General features: G+C 40.3%; 1 protein-coding gene across 2 annotated transcripts in view; it reads right to left on the minus strand.

The window, feature by feature from the left end:
- The window catches only part of MYO1A (myosin IA), a 119149-nt gene that overhangs the window by 19596 nt on the left and 77178 nt on the right, over positions 1–22375 (minus strand). For both annotated transcript variants that reach the window (XM_077483560.1, XM_077483559.1), the window contains exons 9-20: positions 22038–22141; positions 21534–21681; positions 20638–20756; positions 19084–19170; positions 18537–18602; positions 17453–17557; positions 15780–15842; positions 15152–15352; positions 9464–9690; positions 8008–8208; positions 2749–2848; positions 1143–1292 (exon numbers count right to left, since the gene is read on the minus strand). In XM_077483560.1, the coding sequence (XP_077339686.1) occupies positions 1143–1292; positions 2749–2848; positions 8008–8208; positions 9464–9690; positions 15152–15352; positions 15780–15842; positions 17453–17557; positions 18537–18602; positions 19084–19170; positions 20638–20756; positions 21534–21681; positions 22038–22141 (1571 nt within the window). The remainder of the gene's footprint in view (positions 1–1142; positions 1293–2748; positions 2849–8007; positions 8209–9463; positions 9691–15151; positions 15353–15779; positions 15843–17452; positions 17558–18536; positions 18603–19083; positions 19171–20637; positions 20757–21533; positions 21682–22037; positions 22142–22375) is intronic.

Here is a 22375-nt window from a genome sequence, read left to right on the forward strand (position 1 = left end):
TTTTCATGCACAGCTATCTCTAGGGTTTACAGAGAATGGTCCGAAAAAGAGAAAATATCCAGTGAGCGGCAGTTGTGTTGGTCGAAAATGCCTTGTTGATGTCAGAGGTTAGAGTAGAAAGGGCAGACTGATTTGAGATGATAGAAAGGCAACAGTAACTCAATTAACTACTCGCTACAATCAAGGTATGCAGAATACCATCTCTGAACGCACAACACACTTTGAAGCAGCTGAAGACCACACCGGGTGCCACTCCTGTCAGATAAGAACAGGAAATTGAGCCTACAAGATTGGAATAATTTTGCCTGGTCTGATGAGTCTCGATTTTAGCTGCAACATTCAGATGGTATGGTAAGAATTAGGCGTAAACAATATAAAAGCACAGATCCACTCTGCTTTGTATCAATGATTCAGGCTGGTGCGTGTGGTGTAATGGTATGGGGGGATATTTTCCTGGAACACTTTGGGCCCCTTAGTACCAATTGAGCATCATTTAAGCACCACGGCCTACTTGAGTATTGTTGCTGACCATGTCCATCCCTTTATGGCTACAGTGTACCCATCTTCTGAGGGCTACAGTACCTCCAGAAGAACATGCCAAGAAAAATTAAGGCAGTTCTGAAGGCAAAAGGGGGTCCAGCCCGTTACTAGCAAGGTGTACCTAATAAAGTGACCGGAGAGTGCATATCTGGATCTACTAATGGTTCTGATATCCTCTCTGCATCATTTAATCAGTTTGAATTGCCCAGGAGTGTGACTTGTTTTAATAGATATTAATGATATCTCTACTATATGTCTGTAAAGTCCAACTCCAGATTCAGCCCTTCTCCCTCCTGGAAGACCCCCACAATGTATATTTTGCTTTGCTATTGAATGAACAGCATTGTGATGATGCCCCCTTAGGGAAAGAGGTCCACAATGACTATTCACTCATAGTATGTCGGTAGGTTAAATGAAATTGAATGAATTTTGTGGCATAAAAAGAAGTACTGCAAGGGAAATCTTATGAACAGAGGTGAATATTGCAGTGTGAGCTTCTTTAAATAAATGCATCAAACATTGCCTGGAGTTGGGCTTAAGGTTTTCATATTCAGGTGTCTCACTGCCCAGAAACAAACATCATTAATGGTGAAGAAACATACGTGATTTCCTCGGTAGAATGCAGCAATGATGATCTGGCTCTTGCGCATGAGCAAAAACAGTTTCCGTTGCTTCCAGCCACGGTACATTTTCTGTATTAGGGTGGCCAATTCATTCAGCTTCTGCCTGCGTAGCTCTTCCAAGTCAAAAAGCTGAAAATAAATCATCAAATTAGCTCAGTTTTCATTAAGCTATCATAATCATTTCTAATGCAGTGGAATATAAAGTTTAAAGAGGAATTCCAGGTATGGCATTTTACACTGGCCCAGCTGCTTGCAAATGCAACTTATTATATACAATACCTGTGGATTCCTCTAGAACAGGGATGTCAAACTCAATTTCATTGGGGGCCACATCAGCATTATGGTTGTCCTCAAAGGGCCAGTTGTATCTGACAGGCTATCAATTTTAGCAGGGCTTTTTTTTTCTCAGAGAATAGGTGAAGGAACTCAACAACACCCCGCCCTGAACTGCATCGAACAATGGGTGTGGCCAAATTGAAGTGGGAGGATCTTAAAGGGGCACTAAATACCAGGTGTGTGTGTGTGTGTGTGTGTGTGTGTGGAGTTCAGGAGTGTGCTATGTACAGAGTACAGATTTCAGGGGTGTACTACATACAGAGTGCAGAGTTCGGGAGTGTGCTATGTACAGAGTGCAGAGTTCAAGGATGCACTACATACAGAGTGCAGAGTCCAGGGGTGCACTATGTACAGAGTGCAGAGTTCAGGGGTGCACTATGTACAGAGTGCAGAGTTCAGGGGTGTGCTAAGTACAGAGTGCAGAGTTCAAGGTGTGCTAGGTACAGAGTGCAGAGTTCAGGATTGCGCTATGTACAGGGTTTAGGGGTGTGCTATGTAGAGAGTGCATAGTTAAGGGGTGTGCTACATAGAGTGCAGAGTTCAGGGGCATGCTATGTACAGAGTGCAGCATTCAGGGCTGTGCTACGTACAGAGTGCAGAATTCAGGGGTGTGCTACATACAGAGTGCGGAGCCCAGGGGTGCGCTACGTACAGAGTGTGCTATGTACAGAGAGCAGAGTTCAGGGGGGCATTACATACAGAGTGCAGAGTTCAGGGGTGTGCTATGTACAGAGTGCGGCGTTGAGGGGTGTGCTATGCACAGAGTTCAGGGGTGTGCCACATACAGAGTGCAGAGTTCAGGGGAGTACTATGTACAGAGTTCAGGGGTTTGCTACGTACAGAGTGCAGAGTTCAGGGGTATACTATGCACAGAGTGCAGATTTTTGGTGGTGTGCTACGAACAGAGTGCAGAGTTCCGGTGTGTGCTACGTACAGAGTGCAGAGTTCAGGGGTGTACTATGTAGAGTGCAAAGTTCAGGGGTGTGCTGCCTACAGATTGCAGAGTTCAGTGGTGCGCTAAGTACGTCCTATTGAATGCAACACATTCTTTGATTGAGACAGAGAGGCAGGGCTGTGATGTGACGCTCATGCTGATTATTAATAACTTACATCAAGCAACAGTAGTAACACACACAAAAATCAATAAAACTACAGCACAGTTTTTTCCTTAAATGCCTCCCATAATCTATGCTAATAGCCTGTGTATTTTCCCTCCCTCCCTGGAAGGAAGAATAAAAAAATAACATACTGTTTTTGGAGTCCTGACGAATACTTTGGTCCGACCATATGCAATCTCTTCTTTTTGAATGCTGACTTTTGGGTCATTTAACAAAGCTTCAACTCCCACCCTGGCACAACACATAGTGGCATTATACAAAGTTTAAAAAAAATGTAAAAATAAAACTATTTTTAAAAGGGTCAAGTAAATATTAAAGAGTAAAGAGTAAAATAATTTTTAAAATAGAAAAAGAAGTACAATTTTGATAGAATGCAAATCATTTTAGAAATAGATTATACATAAACCACTAAACATTTCCTAAATTCAGATCTGATCTTATCAGTGTGTTAATGTTTTAAAAACCTTGGTAGACATGTATCAAACAGTTTTCCCTCCTTTGTTTCTTATTGGTGCTGCACAATGATTTTAAAATTCTACAGTTAAGTATAAAAATGAAAGTGACACTAAAACCTAGTTTAAAAAATCAGTGTAAATAAATATCGTCTAGCAGCTTTGGAATCTGTCCACTGCTGTACACTGTCAATCATATAGCAATTGAACCTGATGGGGACACCAAAGCTTCTATTGGACTAAATGGAATCTGCCCAGTGTTATCCACTGTCATTCACAAGACAGGCAGACCTAATGGCGAGCCAGTCTCATTGATGGCAGGCCACTGGAGGCCTACAAACACCCCCCAATCCCCCCACTCCCACCAATCTGACCTGTCTCTGTATTTCAACTTTGGGTTGGTCTTAATCACCTCCAGTTTAAAGCGGAACTAAAGTCCCAATACTTGCCTGTCCATCTTCTTCTGAGTTTCAGCATTTGGGCCTCCTCATTCTCATTGGCGTCACTTTTGCACATGCGCAGGAGGCCGTCATCCCAGCACTCGGAGACTAGGCTGACACTGTAAGCTGAGCTGTGCATGCGCACCTCAGTTTACAGTGCTGGAGGAGACAGAGAATAGGCAGGTAGGGCCATTTTAATGCAGAAGAGACAGTGCATGTCTCTTCTGCAATAAAAGCCTGCTGCTCGCAGTTTTTTTTTTTTTTTTTACAGCGGAACTTCAGTTCAGCTTTAATTATCTATGACCTGGAGGTAATTCTTTTTGAATTTGTTGCAGACACAACAACCCATTGTAAAAGTGATGCAAAGAAGAACAACAGGTATTTGCTGTTTGCCTCAGAACTTTTATGAAACTTTCACAATGCTTTAATTATTTTGACGCCAAACATTCTAAAGGACCAATATGCCCAGAAAAGTATTTTAAATGCTTTATTGAATGCTCCCAGTGTCTCTAGTACACCATATACCCTTTCCCAATGAAGGACCAAAAAGTGTACCAAGGGTAGACACTGCTACAGTACCGGAATACCTTAAAGTGGTTATAAACCCTCATAAATACCCAGTAATACACAGAGATTAAACAAATCCTCCTACATAGGCTTTATTTGTTTATCTGCAGTCTTTTCTTTTCTATACCCCTTCAAAAGGGCAGAAAAGTGTTAAAATCTTCCTTCATCTGTTAGTATCACGGAGGAGAGGGGGGAGAGGCTGCAGTAACACTGCGTGAGAGCTGATTGGAGGAAAGGCACCCCCCCCCCCCCCCTCAACAAAGCAGAAGAACTGTGTTCTGAATAGACAAGCTGTCTGCTGAGCTCCCCCCACCCCTTCACAACTTTTATCTCATGTGTCGGGAAAACTTCTCAGAAGTTTTCCCGACACATTATAACAGAGGAACGCAGCACCAGAGAGAAACACCACTTAGAGCTTTGGAGAGAGATAAGTAAACACTACAAATATACACTGAGCAAAATTTTAAACGCAACACTTTTGTGTTTGCCCCTATTTATCATGGGCTGAACTCAAAGATCTACGACTTTTTCTATGTTCAAGTGTTGTGTTTATAATTTTGCTCAGTGTATTTGCTATTTTTCTCAAATTCCATGACTAAGGTTTACAACCATTTTAATATAGAATTTCCAGTACAACTGGGTATATTTAAACGGTCCCATTAACAAAATCCTTTCACAAATTCATTAATATATTCCCATCACACACCATACCAGAATAGATATTGGTTAAAGGTGGGGTAGTAACTCTTGACTTGCATCACATATAAAGTAAAATATGTTGCTAGCACACCATGGATCTGTTTTCAAAGGCCACTTATATATATATATATAGATATCAGGGGGTATTACTGCAGATTATGGGTGACCCCATAGCAGAATTTTGGTGGGGCTTCCTGGGGGCCCTCCTATTGTCTTCAATGTTAACATAAAGTATGTCAAAATTAAAGAGAGAGGAGAGCCATCAGTAAAGTTAGTACATTAATAGCAGGAAACTTCAAGCTACGGCTCTCCAGCTGTTGTGGAACTACACATCCCTTGAGGCATTGTAAAACTCTGACATTCACAGACATGACTAGGCATGATGGGAATTGTAGTTCCTGAACAACTAGAGGGCCATAGTTTGGAGACCCCTGTTAATAAGGACTAGTGCTGAAAGCAGAAGTTGTCCTGAAAGAGGAGTCAGCAGTGCAGGGAATAAACATTAACATTCATTTTCTAATTAACCACCAGTCTTTTTCAGCATTCCACAACTCAGGGCCTCAATGTATATTCTAAGTTCTCCCACCCCTTCCAACATTGCTGCAAGCTGAAAGAAGAATTTTATTTCTTTGGGATATTTATTATAGCAAAAAGAATATTTATTTTTTTCAAAATTGTCGGGGTTTTTTTTGGTTTATAGCGCAAAAAATAAAAACTGTAGAGGTGATCAATACCACCAAAGAAAGCTCTATTTGTGGAAAAAACAGGACATACATTTTGTTTGTGTACAACGTTGCATGACTGTGCAATTGTCAGTTAAAGCAACGCAGTGCCGCATCGCAAAAAATGGCCTGGTCAGGAAGTGGGTAAATCCTTCTGGGGCTGAAGTGGTTAAGCACTTCTGTGTAAAGAGGGCCACCCAAATCTTACATGATTTCTGCTTTAAATGGAAGATGTCGGCCTCCCCAAGATGGCAGCCTGGAGCCCATGAGAGAAGACAACTTTAGTCCCCTATGAGTTACCAGCCTAAAGAAGCAGTACAGTGCCCTCTTTAGGTTGGCAGACATACTGCAGTATTGACGGCCTACAAAAAGAATTGTAGTAGCAATAATATTAACCATCATAATATTTTATAATATGAAATAATTGTTAGTACTCTTGCATACAATTACTCCATACCCCTAATACAAACATAGGTTGGCCATAGACGGTTTAAATGTCGGCCGGTTCAGCAGGAACCGGATGAGATTTGAACTGTGCATGAGCAGTTGAATGTACCAAGTTGATCAATCAATCAACTTGGTTACAACCAGCCTGCTAGATTTACTTGTTATAGCCGCTGGCAATAATCAATGTCTTCTTCCCGCAGGGATGGCTCCCCCCCCCCCCCCCGAGCCCCCTGAGTCCCCCGAGCCAGGAGCAGACAATTGCTCGGCAGGAGGGATTCTTCTGTAAGCACTGTCTGTGTTGATGGGGAAATTGTGCAAATTTCTTTCCTACAACCCCTGGTTACAAGAAAGAAATTCACACCATCTATAGCCTGCCTTATTTAAATTGTGAGATTTTTTTTCAGAACTAATTACAGCTTTTTACTGTAGCTAAGTTTTTAGCTGAGGAGGCATAGCATTAGGTATTGGAGAGTTAATTCCAGTGTTGGGCAGGATAAAGGCAATAAATCTACACTACTAAAACAGCTGAAGCCCACGTTCACACCAGTGCGACTTGTCAAGTGATTTGGCAGGTCAAATTGCATGACAAGTCGCACCTTTTTGTCAGCAATTGAACTGTTGAAATCGCTGTGACATCAACTTTGCGGTGCCACACTGATTTGAAAAAGTAGTTCCTGCACTACTATTGGCGATTTCAGGTGCAACTCACATAGACATCTGTGCATGAAGTCACACAGATGTCAGCCAAGTCACAACTGAAGTCGCACTGACAGGTGGCTTTGAAATTGTGTGATTTCAAGTGAAATCAGGTGATTTTAAAGCCGCATTGTCAGTGTGAACCAGGACTTATTCTCCTTACTTCACAGTCTGCAAAGGAGATCTAAGGCTACTTTCACACTGAGGCACTTTACAGGCACTATAGCGCTAAAAATATTGCCTGCAAAGCGCCTGTTAAACACCTCTTCTGTCACTTCAGTGTGAAAGCCTAAGGCTACTTTTACACTGAGGTGCTTTACAGGAGCTACAGTGCTAAAAATTGCGCCTGTGTAGCGCCTGTAAAGAGCCTCTCCTGTGTCTCCATTGTGAAAGCCTGAGGTCTTTCACACTGTAGAGGTGCGCTTGCAGGACGGTCAAAAAAGTCCTGCAAGCCGCATCTTTGCAATGCTGTAGGAGAAGTGTATTCACCGTTTCTAAAATGCCCCTACCCATTGAAAACAATGGGGCAGCACCGCCAAACCACCGGCAAAGTGCCGATGCGGAGGGTTAAAACAGCACTGCTGAAACGATGGTAAAGCAGTGCTAAAAATAGCGCTGCTTTACTGCCGGCACCCTCCCCAGTGTGGAAGTTGTCTCACACTGGAGCGGTGCACTTGCGGGACATTAAAAAAAGGCCTGCAAGCAGCATCTTTGCAGCGCTTTAGGAGCGGCCATAAATCTATTCCCTACTTTGTAGACGCTATAACTTTTGCGTAAACACAATAATATACGCTTATTGTGATTTTTTTTTAACCAAAAATATGTAGAAGAATACATAACTGCCTAAACTGATGAAGAAATTAGTTTTTTTTTTTTAAATATGGGGGATATTTATTAGCAAAAAGGAAAAAAAGGAAAAAATATTTTTTTTTCAAAATTATTTGTTTTTAGTGCAAAAAAACAAAACAAAAAAAAACTGCAGAGGTGATCAAATACCACCAAACAAAAGCTCTATTTGTGGGAAAAAAAGGACGTCAATTTTATTTGGATACAATATCGCATGACCACGCAATTGTCAGTTAAAGCGACGAGTTGTGAGTTGTAGCTATAGTCATTTTAGTAGTTCCGAGACCAGAAAGTTATTTCATGGGTTCCTCTGTGTTGAAAAGGTTGAGAAAGGCTGCTTTAGAATTTCCACACTACAACAATTGTAGGGGTAAATTACACAAACAATGGTATGATAAATATGAATGTGTTGACCTATGGGCTTCTTGTCAAATACATACAACATATGATATAGTATAGTATTATAGCATTTTAAATTGTATCTATAATATTTGATATCCCCTTGAAGGTACTCTTTTTACCTTGCATCCCCTTCCCATCGGGGCCATGTCACCCTACTAAGCAACTTGTATCTGTCCAGGAAAGCACTGTACACCTGCCGGAAAGCATAGCCAGCCCGACGAACTCTTACATTCTCCAGCAAACCAAGGTACTGAACCTGTGTCCTCATAAGCTCATCATCAAACAGGGATGGTTTCTTTGTGCCGTTGGGTTTCAGGCATCTGTTTCACATAAACCAAAGGATAATTTAGTTTTTTGGTAGTAGAACAACATAAAAACTCCTATTTCAATTCAAACAGCCAAGTTGAATATCAACTTTAACAATCTAAAAATCCACAGGCAACAGGCAATTTATACAGTTCAGTTATAAAATAAAAGCAGAAAATGGTCATAATTATCCTGGCTGACTGATCAGTGTTAGACCAAATGGCGCTGATTTACTAAAGGAGTAAGACCCCCTTTCACACTGGGGCACTTTGAAGGCAATACAGTGCTAAAACTGGTGCTTGAAAAGCGCCCTGAAACAGCCACTGCTGTGTCTCCATTGTGAAAGCCCTGAGCGGTGCGCTAGCAGGACGGTAAAAAAAATGCATGATGTTCATTCACAGGAGCGTGCCTCAGCCCCTGTAGCAAGAGGCTTGCTATTGGGGGAACTGGGGGGGGGGGAGAAGTCAGAAATGCCAGCGGATTGGCAGGAAGAGGATCGGGGCTGCTCTGTGCAAAACTATTACACAGAGCAGATAAGTATAAGCCCTTGTACACATGGTCAGACATTCCGACAACAAAATCCGTCGGATTTTGTCTGAAACTGGTGTTGCATACACACGGTAGGACAAAGTTGTCGGAAAATCCGATCGTACGTAACGTGATGACGTTATGTCGTTACGACGGGACTACGTTCAGGCTAGTAGCCAATAGCTTTGGTCTAGGAATTTGATCTGAGCATGCGTGGCACTTTGTCCGATCGGAATTCTCTACACAAAATTGGACAAAGTCCGATCGGATCATGTTGTCGGAAAGTTTTATAGCCGAGCTCTAAAACTTTGTCGGTCGGAGTATCCGACGGAAACAGTCCGATGGAGCCCACACACAATCGGATTATCCGACAACACAGTTCGATCGGACATTTTCCGTCGGAATGTCCGACCGTGTGTACAAGGGCTAACACATTTGTTATTTATTTTTTTTTTTTATATATTATTATTTTATTTTTAAATTACAACCTTTAGAATCTCTTTAACAAAGCTAAATTAAAGTTTCCTTGGAAGGTGAACATGACTTTCTCATTTAGTAAATCAACTCAAGCATGTCCTGGAAATGTGGAGAAATATGACATCAGAGTATTCTGTGACCTTGATGGTTGGCGGAATTTCACAATGCATTATTTATCTTTTTTTTTTTGCAGTCATCATTTAAATGTTTATCTTTCTTCCCACAAGAGCCCTCATGTATAACTAAGTATTAGAAACTAGTTACCGAATATAGTTGGGGTTCTTGGCATACAGATTCTTCATAAGTGTTGACACAGAGGCTCTAAACTGGAAGCCAACAGTGGGCGGACGTTTCAATGAGGAGTTCTTTGGGTCACCTTCTGGGAACAGAGATTTCAGCAGTTCATGTTTGGCCTTCCACATGGCTTGGGAGAGGTCTCTGAAGAGAAGATCGTTGTTTTTGTCCAGAAAACCTTCAGTGATGTAAGTGACCTGCACAGAACAGTTTCTATCTATAAGTCTCACATTTATGAAGTAAAATAATGGCATCACCTAAGAGGATGTTATGTTTTTTCTTACCTACGACAGACTCATAGGGAGTGATTATTTAAAAAGAATTAAAGCAAACCATAGGGAGAAGTTTACTAAAACTGGTGCAGCTGTACATGGTAGCCAGTCAACTTCTAAATTCAGCATGTTCAGTTAAGCTTTGACAATAAAACCTGGAAGCTGATTGGTTTCTGTGCAGAGCTGCACCAGATTTTGCACAGTTTTAGTAAATCTCCCCGTTTGCTTTTAGTATACCAATCTCACTGTCACTAAAACAATTGCCATTTAAAGATTTTAGATTTTCACTCACTTTTAGTACTCACAACAATGTTCGCAAGGACAAATAAAGAGGGTGAATTTTCCCTCACCACTCTAAATCTAAATCTAAAAATAAAATAAAAATAGAAAATATTACACTTTAACAAATAGACCTTAGCAGTGGCGAAATTAGAACCTTCAGGGCCCCAGCTGCAGGAAATTATGAACGGCCCTTTCCTCCTAGCCCATGGAACCTTCCTCCAAACCCGGTGGCGTGGCGCCAGGGCCCGGTCACAAGTGCAACCTTTGCGACCCTGGTAGTTCCGCCACTGGTGTCAGTAGTTTTTTACTTTTATTTATTATTTTAAACTTTTTAAAATTTTATTTTATTTATTTATAAAAAAATACATTTTATTTCTTATATTTTTTTTATTTTTTTAGGAGCCCCATTGGGGGGCTTTGGTGAAATATCAGGGGTCTAAACAGACCTCTGGTGTTTCACCTTTGATACAGACAGACACCTTTGAGTTTTAGGACACAGCCCTCAGTCTTCATCCCTGTAGCCTCAGCAGCACAGAATAGCTCTCTACAGAGCTCCCATTCAGTCCACGCACAGGCCCCCTGGAGCATGGGGCTGTGACCCCTGTAGTTACGTCCCTGGACTTTATGCTTGGCTTTCATTTCTTTATCATTCATCAGGAGACATGAAGTGACCATACTAATCCTTACTTGACGTGTTACAGTATGTGCCACCTAAAGGTGAATGAACACTTGCAAAAAAGACAGGAAGTCCTCCCCTATATAACCCCTCCTATACAGGAAGCGCTTCTGGGTTTTTTGCCAATGCCCGAAAGTAATGGTCACTGATGGCAGACACTGCCATGTTCTTAGAATGATTCTAGTACGGATCAAGAGTTTGGTGCTTTCTGGGTCCATTTCTGCAGCTTAAATGCTCAGATCAAGAGTTTGGTACTTTCCGGATCCATTCCTACGGCTAAACTGCTCAGATAAATGGTACCCAGGACCCCGCCATGATGGAAGAGGATGACATGCAAGGATGGCCTGTAATGTGGCCTTTTTGGCACTGGACCCTCCATGTATGGAACCCTACACACCATCAACTGACCAAGGTGTTTCTAGTAGGGTGCTATACAGGTCCAGGGCTTTGCACCAAGGCAATATGGACCGAGTCCCTGAAGGTCCAGAGTGACATTGCCCACCATTATGGGTGAAGGTTGGTTCTCGAGTTTGTAGGTCAGAACCTGTGGCGAGCTTGGTAAGTCCCTGATAGTCTTTGTCCCAAGTGTTTTTTCAGCCCTATTGTGTTGTATGCTATTTGCTCTTTATAGCTATTCCACTAGATGGCAGTATTTGAAAGGCAGAAGTTGCCTTCTTCAGGTGTCCCTAGAGGGCAATATGGTGCAAGTCTGTTCCTGCTTGCTGTGCCAATCTGTGATGGTTTTTCACTTGCCAGTGTCTGGCTGCAGGAAGTATCCCTGGGCATTCTGTCTGGCTTCGCTAATGGATATGCACATAATGAGGCATTCGCTGAGGGCCTGTGCTCAGTGGGGCAAGCTAACATGTTGGGGCATACACACGGGTACATTTACCGTTCAGGGATCCGTGTGCGGGCACGCACACTGGTTGTGACATCACAGGAGGGATTTGGGTGGCAATTTTAAATGTAAGAGATATCCAGCATGTGTTGCAGTTCTTGGTGTGGAGCATCTATCATCACAAGGCACAGGGCAGTTTCTTACTTCTGGATACATATGAGTACTGAGAGAATAGAAAAACGCAGAGGGCCCATAGGCCTAGTGCATTATCCTAAATACATGTTTTATTCATAAAAATGGAGGTGCATATACTGTATTTTCTGGCGTATAAGACTACCTTTTACACTTTAAAAAAATGCCCAAAAATCGGGGGTCGTCTTATATGCCGGGCATACAATGCTGCCCGATGGATGTCAGCCCCCAAATATCTGCTAATACTGTATGTGGCTTCAGCTACAAACAGTATACGCCGTTGAGCCAATCCCGGTGAGCGATGTATTCTATTAATGAATACAGAGCCTGCTTGGATTGGAGTAACAACCTCTGCCAATCTGAGCAGGTTACATAGAGTAGCCTGCTCGGATTGGCTTTGATAGAGAGAGAGAGAGAGAGAGAGAGAGAGAGAGAGAGAGAGAGAGAGAGGCAAGGGCTGATGATGCTACAGCCTCTGCCAATCCAAGCAGGCGTTGTATTCATTAAAATAATACACCGCTCACCATACTTCCCTGGGTAAATCCATTCACTGATCTCCTACTACTATACATCCTGCTGTTTGCCTTTGAGGTCCCAGGCACCCAAGAGGGACAGGTAAATCTGGGACATATGACAGGGGGTTTATTAAATGCATTTTGGGGGACAATTCCCATAGAATGTAATCCAAAAGTGGTATAGGTTTGGTTAGTGAAAAATTCAACTTTCCAGAGTTGTGGCATTCAATAGATCTCTGTTTGTGTTATTATTGTTTGATTTACTTTATGACATATCACAGCATGGCGGATGAGTAGTTGGCATTCTTGCTTTGTGTTTTTTAATGGTTCTAATGTTTTTTTTAAATGGTGTTGCCTCAGAGGGGGGGTAGTCTTATACCACGAGTATTGCCCAAAACCTATGTTTTCACTTGAAAAATAGGGGGTCGTCTTATACGCCCAGTCGCCTTATACACCGGCAAATACGGTACTCAAAAAACAGTTCTTGCGTCATAGCATTATTATAAAATCATCTGCTTAAATCCATATGCGAAAATCCACAACATTTGTAGTCACATCACATACTTATGCTTGACAAAGGAGCGCAGCTGCCGTACCACACGCAGCACGCATGCTCGGAAACATGTCGCCCTCTGGTGACATCATCCATCCATGCTGCCCAGCCACCTGTGCACCAAGCCTCGCTTTGGCTTCCCTCTCCACCGCAGGGCTGTTTTTCATCACAGTTCCACGGGGATCCAAGTGCCCTGCAGAGACAATAGCGGAGGATATGGACCTCTCACAGATGATATCTCTTGGGACCTTTCTTACATGGATGTGCCTGTTTATTTCTGTACACATGTGAGTTGCCAATTGGATGATATATTAAATTGCTTTTAAATTCTACACTCTCTTTGTTTACCTTTCCACCTGGAACTTTTGTCTGTCCACATGCACAGAATTTGGCTACAGTATTGGTCTGTAAATTTACCCTGCAAAAAGTTATTGGCAGGTTTTTTTCTGTTCCACAGGGAACATCTGTTTGGGGCAAAGTTGGATCAGTGCATGAGAATATTAGGAAAAATTGTGGCCCTGTTCGAGGCAATTCCATTTGTTCAGTTTCATTCCAGGCCCCTACAGCAGAAAGTCATGTTAGCAAGGGACAGAAGAACTGTCGCTGGACTCTTAAATGTTTCTGCATCCCAGCACAATAAAGACTGGACTGGTGGATGTATCCTATGAGGCTGAAGACAGGGGAGTAATTTCATCCTGTTATTTGTAAGGTTCTGAACACAGATGCCATTCTGATAGGCTGGGAAGGAGTTCTGGGCCGCCTTTCAGTGCGGAAAGTTTGGTCCACGGGATAGGTTGTTACCCATCTATATTCTGGAGCTTTGAGTAATCCAGTTAGTGCTTTGCATTGGCATTGAAGAAGTTGAAGGGCTTTCCAGGGGAGTCCGGTCAAACAATGCTACAGTCGTGGCATTAATCAATCACCGTGAGGCACCTCGGGTAAGGCTGCTCAAAGGAGAGAGATCTCATTCTGTCCTGAGCAGAGTTCATGTTCCCTATCTACCTGCAGTTCATATTTTGGGAGTAGAGAACTAGCAGGTAGATTTTCTCAATCATCGGCAGTTGTCGATAAGGGAGTGGTCTTTCCACCCGGAGGTGTTTGAGGCACTTTATTAAAGATAGGGCAGGGCAGATGTTGGTCTGTTAACATCCAGATTCAATGCAAACCTGGACAGGTTCATTCCTAGAATCAGGCATTCATAGGCTTTTGTAGTAGATGCCCTGGGGACACCATGAGACCAGTTCTCTCAGATATTTGCTTTTCCTCCAATACAGATTTTTCCATATATGTTTTGCAGAATTTGGGTGGAAGGAACACTGGTGATTCTGATTGAACCAGTTTGCCCATCGTGAATATAGTGCTACACGGTCCATGGACGCCTACGGCTTGTCCAGATCTCCTCTCTCAGGATCCGGTATTCTATCCTTTTTTATGATCACTGGCTTTAAGGGCTTGGTTATTGAAGCTAGAATTTTGAAGGATAGAGGGGTGGCTGACACAGACATTCCTACTTTGTGAAGAGCCAGGAAAACTTCCACGAACATAGAATTTGGAAGTCTTCTAAGGCTTGGTGTGAGGCAAGAAGGTTTCATCCTTGCAAGTATGTCATTGATCGGATGCTGTCTTTTCTACAGGCTGGGGTAGAGTTGAAGATGACCTTGGTAATTTTTTCCAGAGGCCAATTTCTTCTCATTCATAAGTGAGAGCCTTAGTTTAAGGAGTCACATATATGGTTCCTCTGATGAGGTAAGCCATGCCTCCATGGGAACTTCATTTTAATTTTGTCTGTTTTGCAGGAACAACCTTTTTCACCTATTCAGGACCTTGCATGTTTTGTTTTTTTATTCCAAAGATGGTGTTTATGATTGCTATTACTTCAGTCCCACCCCTCTGTGGGGTTGCATTGCTTGCTACAAAACTGAAGCACTTCCTGTATGAGAGCGGTTATATAGGGGAGGAGATCCTGTCTTTTTTTGCCAGTGTCCATTCATCTTTAGGTCCATTCATCAAGTAAGAATTAATGTGGTTGTGCTGCGTCCTGTGATGTACTCCAAGAAATGGATTTTACAGGTAAGTACAAAAAAATACAGTTTCTTAAACTACTTTGTCACTTATTTGTTATTATATACTGGTGCTCATAAAGCTTTGTCTTCCTGTCTGTGTTTGTAAAAATGTATTAGACAATTTTATTTTAATAAATGTCTAAGAAAACAAGTACATGTAAAATTCCTATAAAGTATACACTGTACTCAACAGTTGCTTTCATAGGGATAATTACAGGGAGCTAATAACTGTCTGTGTTAAAAGTGCAAAGAGCTATTCATTCTCACCTGTCCAGCATAATGTTCGATGCGGAAAGCATTGTCAGCCAATGTGTTATCAGTAATACGTTTTTCATTTTGGGTAGCCTTGCTTTTGAAGTGCTTATGGTTTCTGAATTTTACTCCTAGCTTGGTTAGAAACGTGGCATCAGTGACATTCCCTGGGCGCAGGCATTCCTCATCTAGCACTGCTAAAATGCCATTGGTACTCTGTCAGGGGCACAAAGCATGTACAGTTGTCAATTTAAATTATTTTATACTACCCCTTCTATTATTTACCCGTTAACAATATATACAGAATAAAGTAAACAATAGTATATCTAAAACATCTAACACAAAAAACAGTTCAAGCTTTTAAATTAGATCAGACTTAAAGAGCAACACTCAGTCAGAGTCCTTGAACAGTGAAGACCTGGAAGAGAATGGTACTCTGCTCCACTCCACCCACAAATATGAACATATGAATTATTATAAGGTAGCATTATTTTGGTCAGTAATCATCATAAAAGGTTCTTCCGATCTACCCAATATAATATTTAAAATGGAATAGGTAAAAACCAAGTAAAAAAGAAAAATATTTGATTTTAAGAAATGGCCTATGCTCCTGTGTATAATATATAGGGAAACTGCTGCTTACATCTTCTATGAGATTGCAGATGATTTCATTGTCAAAAAAGGTAATTTGTCTCCATTCAATCCCCTAAAATGAAAAACAGAGAAACAAAACACATCAGTTTATAGTGCATGCTGTATTTTAGTTTATAATTAAATGTCACTTTTTTTTGTAATATATGAAAGTTGATACTCCACGCTTAATAATCAATATTTTCTAATAATAGGATAACACAACAATCTACTTCAAGTGCACCCAACAACAGCTGCCGGACCAAACTTCAGTGTTTGTTACAGTTCAAATAGTCCAAAATGATTAGCATCTCAAAAGCACATCAACTATCGCTCCAAGGTAAGTATTGTCCTCCTCAATCACTCTCCAGACTCTTGCCGGATTTTCTAACCAACAATGAAGATTTGGGCTTTAATGGAGAAGTCCACTCTGAGTTTGTTCGGCTGGGCTTCTCCTCTGAGTCACAGAAGTGCAATTCGTTTTACACTCCTGTGACCCGTTTTCAGCAGAGAGCGGTCTGAAGTCTGCTCTCTGCTGACGTCACCAATATCAGTCCCGGCACTGTGCCATCCGGTCTCTGGGGGTCTGGATCAAGGTGCCTGGACTGATAGCCATCTCAGCCTCTCAGCGAGCTGCTGAGATGCTGAGACAGCCGCTCCCCAGCCCTCCAAACCTCAGCGCTCCAGTGAGCATGGAGGAGCAGAGCAGGACAGCTGCTGATTGACAGGCAGCAGCTCTCTGCTCGGGGAGCCGAGAGAACTGAGCCATCGGCGACATTCGATCGATTGGTTCTCAGTGCAGAGGCAGTGGGGGACAGATGCATCATCGGACCAATGCTGCATCAACCTCGGTAAGTATGATTATGGGGGAAGAAAAATCCCATACTTCTCTTTTAAATCACTAACATCTCTGTGTCTTCTCTTTATTTCCATTAGACCTTGTTTCCACATCTTCCATTTATGTGTTTATTTATTTGTTATTACATGTGCATCCCCAAAAAAAATAAAAAATTCATATATTGTAGTAATTTCTAAAATATCACTATATATATATATATAATATATTACTGTGCTTGCATATGTGTATACCAGTGTCACTGGTGTTTATCACATATGCTGGCATGCACATATGCGAGCACAGTATATTATATTTTTTTGTGATATTACTATACTATATGAGTTTTTCATTTTTGAGAATGCATATGAGATGAAGATGTTTATGGAAGATGCGGAAACACTGGAGTGATAAGGTCTACTGGAAATAAGGAGCAGACACAGAGATATTATTGATTTAAAGCTTACCTAAATCTTCATTGTGGGTCAAAAAATTCAGTAAGAGTCCGGGGAGTGGTTGAGGAGGAAAACACTTACCTTTGAGTGATAGTTGGTGTGCTTTCTGAGGCTCTGGATGTTTTGGAATTTATTCTACTTCAAGGTTGTGCATGAAGACCAACTCTACTCAAAACTCTTATTTCATGTCTGCGTTAACACTGGTGGGCTGAATATCTGCCTCACTCTCTGTACCCTGCTTCTGAAACAACTTCTATTCTTTATACATAGTATGCACTTAGTAGTATATATACAGTAAGTAGGTACCTAAGACACAGATCCATGAAATGTGCCAATCTTCTGAAGGAATTAAAGAGTAAGATAAGAAATACAATCGAAATCCGGAATTCTATTTACCTCTCTCTTGTACTCTTCTTGTTCTTCTTTTAATGTCATTTGAATAAAGATTTGCTGAAGCTTCTCATTACAATAATTAATAATGAATTGTTCAAAGCTGTTACCCTAGTAAACATGAACAGTTACATTAAAATTTACCATATCAGTGGAAACACTTGTAATTTGTCTTTGGTTAAAAAAAAAAAAAAAGATTTTTCTAGATTTTAAATCATTGAATACAATGTTCCTCCTTTCTCCTCCTAAAAGGAGAGAGCGTATTTTAAAAATTGTCTGATACCTTTGATAAAATTGTGTTTTGCAACATTTCTTTACTGCTTTTCGAAAACTGGCAGATAAATACTTTCAAAGTTTACATTTTTCAAAGACTGCTAAGGTAGTTAGACATGTATGTACCATGTGCCATTGTCAGGCAACACATTAAGCTGGTGCTGTGACATTATAGGGACTGTTCACGTAGCAAAATCAATATTCATAAAGCTTAGTAAATAAACTATATTCACTTCAATGTACTAGAAATAATTCAGTTTTTTTTTCCTTACACATGATTGGGTATTCCAAGGTTCATGATATACTTTCATTCTTTCATTTTGCAAAGTGAACAGCATATGCTGCTTTAGTGAATTAGCCTCCAATGGATCAGCTCAATCTAATGTTTATGTGAATGGAAATTGGTCAGCACTAATTACTATTGGAAGAAACTATAGTGATTAGGACATGGTCGGCATTAAGCCCATAGACAGAAATGGCTGGACTGAGTGACTATGAGTAGCTTTACACATATCAAGTGACTGGAAGCCTACATTGCATCACAGGAGGTGAGCATTTTCTCAAGAGAATTGGCCACACGAATGAATACAAATGTAAGCTCCTCCACGTATTTTCTAAGAATGAAATTGTGTTTCAATATTAGAAGTAAATAGTACTTAAGGGGTTCTTCTATGAGTAGCAATCATAACCAGAAAAAGGAACAGAAACTGAATAATAACCAAATGATTTATTGTAAAAAATAATAATAATTATCAACATCTATCATAAAAGGACACACACAAACACACACATAGAAAAGAGTAGCAATTAATCTTACTTCTAATATTTCAAAGCCATAAATGTCCAGCACACCCATTACTTTCTTCCCCTGGAATTCAGATACCTAAGTGCAAAGATAAATTAAACTGTAAGCATGTATTATATGAAGTTATAATATATTATATTCACATATATATTAATGTGGTTTTTCTTTTGTATACAAACAGGCACTGCAGTTAAGCAATTCTGTTTTAATTTTTCTTGGGCAATGATCTGTTTATTACAGTAAAAACTATTTTCTATTGTGAATGCAGATGTCAATTCTCACTGACGCTTTGATGACTGCTGATCACACCTAAACAAAACATGCAAGCTCTGATGTGGGTCTAGAAGTCAGCGTGTCCAAGAGAACCAAAACCTGCATCTATCAGAAGAGCATTTATTTCTATTATGTACATATAGGTGTGTACAAACTGAGGACCACAATGACTTGAAGTCCTAGAAAGAATTTAAGATAAACCAAAGGTTTGAACTAGGAAATGAAATGGAATCTTGCAGTTGTTTTTTGCACACATTGTTCTAGTAACAAAGTTCTAGTGACAAACCTTTATGCTTTCGTTGATCCTCTGAACAAGCCAGCTAAACAGTCGGTCATACATGTTCTTTGCTAAAGCATCCCGGGCATAAACAGCCTAAAACACAAAGAAACGTCCATGCAAATTAGCAGTTGTATGAAAACAAGCAGTCAATTAAGTGCAGTCCATTGCCAGTCAGCATACAACTTTTTTGACAGTACTTTAATCCATAATTTCTTTATGTGTAACGATAATGTGTAATCTGTACCATGCCAATGTGACCCTTTTAGTCATGCATACTAGAACTACTCTTTTCCCAAACAATTAGGATAGATAAAAATGAAGAGTTCATTTATGGTCCTAAAATATCCTTTCTGTGCAGATTTTTGTTTGGAACAATAAAGAGCAATAAATAATCAAGACGTGTCAGGAGTAGCTTGGTTATCACTCTTTCCCTGCAATGTCCAGGTCCTAGGTGCAGTTATTACATAGGACACTATTATCCTGAAAATTGTATTTTCTCTCTAGGCTAGTGTGGGTTTCCTCCCACAGCCTAAGATATGCAGGTAGGTTAACTGACATCTAATTAAACCGGCCTTAGTCAGAATTTCCTATTCTACCATGGATGGTCACAAGCCTGAGTGAAGAAACAGAAGGCTTGAAAGTCAAGTTAGTAGCCTAGGCCTATAAGATAAGCAGCTACTAAAAGAGCATTGTAGGTTCTGGCTGATATGACAATAATGACATTGAAAGGCATACACACACAAAACGTATGTAAATAGGCCTTACTACTTACTATTACACAATTACACTCAATATATTTCCAAAAGATTATTTTTCCACAGCTTGAGGGACTTAGTCATTGAAATCTAACATAGTGCAAACAAACATAGTGATTTTGAATAGTGCATTTTAATCAACCCCACTTTATTATCCTCTCTTATGTTTACTGACAATACCACTAGTACACTGGACATCTGATCACTGTAGGTTTCTGAGTTTTTAAAAATTATCCAAACTGCCCTGATGGAATAAAAAGTCTGAAAATCATATTGTTTAACAGTTCTAATTCACGATCCGAATGTGTCCTGGTGACCGTTGTCAGCAAAACAAAAAAGTGATGGAAAATAGAAAATGGTTATCATCACTGGAATAGTAATAGATGGCAAAATTCTCAAGGAAACAATGTTTCTGATTACAACTGTCTACCTGAGTGTGCCTCATTTTAGGTAAATTTATATGTGAAAGGAAATCTCCCTAGTGGGACACAGACAGCATTAAAAAATATCAAGGACTTTAACAATTCAAAAGAAAAAAACATTTTGGATTTAGATATACTATAAATATTTATACCATGGTATATATATAGTTCCTAGTAATAGCTGCCATGGGATAGTCCAGTGTGCCATCATAAAAATATACAAGATATTGATCATAATTTAATATTGGCTGAAAGAAAATGTCAAATGCCGCAACTGAGCCAAGCTGACCAATGGATGACAGACCTATCAAACTGTAGGTGATGGTCACATAATCTAGAAGATGCACAGTGTACTGAGATTTCTTGTTGTTCAGGTTCCATACCTGGTTTGCGGTCAGTGTAGTCACCACTTTTTCTTGTCTGGCTTCCACAGTACGAACACTAAAAGCACTTTCTAGTGTTTGACCATCAAGGCCGATCAGCGAGCCAATCTCTTTAACATCTGGATAAAAAATGCTAAAAATGTTAATTGAGGCCAAGATACTACAATAGTGAATTACCAAGACTGCATTTCAAGTTTATATTACTGTGAATATAATTAGATTACACTAATTGTTGAATTTCACAACTTTCTAGGTTCTAACTCTTATTTACAGTATCTTCTGTATTTCACTAGGTACAATAGATGTATGCAGGGACAAAGAAAAGGATACAAGTCAAAACAGAAGAAAAGTAATGAACCAGAGGAGACATTTACTTGAACCGATCTGTATTTTCCTCCTGCAACAGCTGAATGGCAGCAGGAGGGAGAAGTGGAGAAGCTGGCTTTCAGCTGCTGCAAGAAGAAAATACAGATCGGTTCCAGTAAATGCCAGCCCTGCACCTGTCAAGATCCAGGGGGTTGGCAAGGAAAGAACATGATCTGCCCAATCTTTCCATCCAACTGCCAACCTAATGTGACAGGGAAGTCGCACGGGCCCCCTGGAGCATGGGTGGGGTCACCGTTGAGACCCCTCACATTTCACTCATGAGCTAAACTTTTACCTTGTAGGAGTTGGATTCAATAAAGTGAATTTAGTGAGGATGCTATAGGTTACTGTAGTCTGCACTAAGCACTGTCTGAGTCCTCCACATGTAGTAATACCTACATGAAGATAGCAATAATATGAGGATGAATGTATATTATGTACCTCTAAATAGATGTGTCATGACTCATAATTGGTTCAATTAATATGTATACATGAACACGCAGAAACATTTAGGTGCAGTCAACACTCACACTGAGAATTTGTGATGTAGCATGAGGCCATTCCGTTAGCCTGAAATTGTCCTTTAATCTCAATGTTGCCCAACTTTAGAACAACCGCAGCAACTTCCAGGATTGAAGTAACCTCAGTTTTTTGGAATCCAATAATTTTCATGGCATCCTTTTAAAATAAACATATATATAACCAGTTAGTAAATGAATGTAGAGACAGATTACCTGGATTAAATCCCATGATTTTTAATTTTTTTTGGAAAACTGAATTTGATCCATCCATGTAGTATCACATATGATCACCCCTTTCCTATGTATTTACTGGGCACAGAGCTACAATTACAAATTTCTCCTGCTGGTAGAATACAGCATTGCAGAGAAAATGCTAATACATCTGATAAAGGGTTTCCATCTTTTTAGAAATGACCTTTAATTAAATGTAAATAATTAAGCTTTAGATACAGCTAAATGAACATAAAAAAATCAATAACATAAAAACTTAGTAAAATCATATGAAAGGTATACCTTAACAACTCTAAAATTTTCAGTATCGTTCATCCCAGTGAAACTGTCAGGGTTCTTATTCAGGTAAACATATTTGCTGCAGTCTGGGACCAATTTAAGGTTTCCTATTAAAAAATAAAAATACATCAGAATATATAAAACTGAACTTAAAGTATATTAGTTTGTTTATTGACATTGAACAAAAATGCATTGGTGTACAGGAATCTGATATCTAAGCCTTACTCCAGACAGGATTTTATATCTGTTTTTGACTCCATTGTGGAACTCTTTCCTCTCTTTCTTTCCCTTGAAGCCTCTACAACCTGATAGGAAGGCAAGGACAACAAAAACATTGTCTG

This window comes from Lithobates pipiens, unplaced genomic scaffold (genome assembly GCF_037356315.1).
Source record: "Lithobates pipiens isolate NorthernLeopardFrog02 unplaced genomic scaffold, aLitPip1_a1.2 Scaffold_16, whole genome shotgun sequence".
Lineage (NCBI taxonomy): Eukaryota > Metazoa > Chordata > Amphibia > Anura > Ranidae > Lithobates > Lithobates pipiens.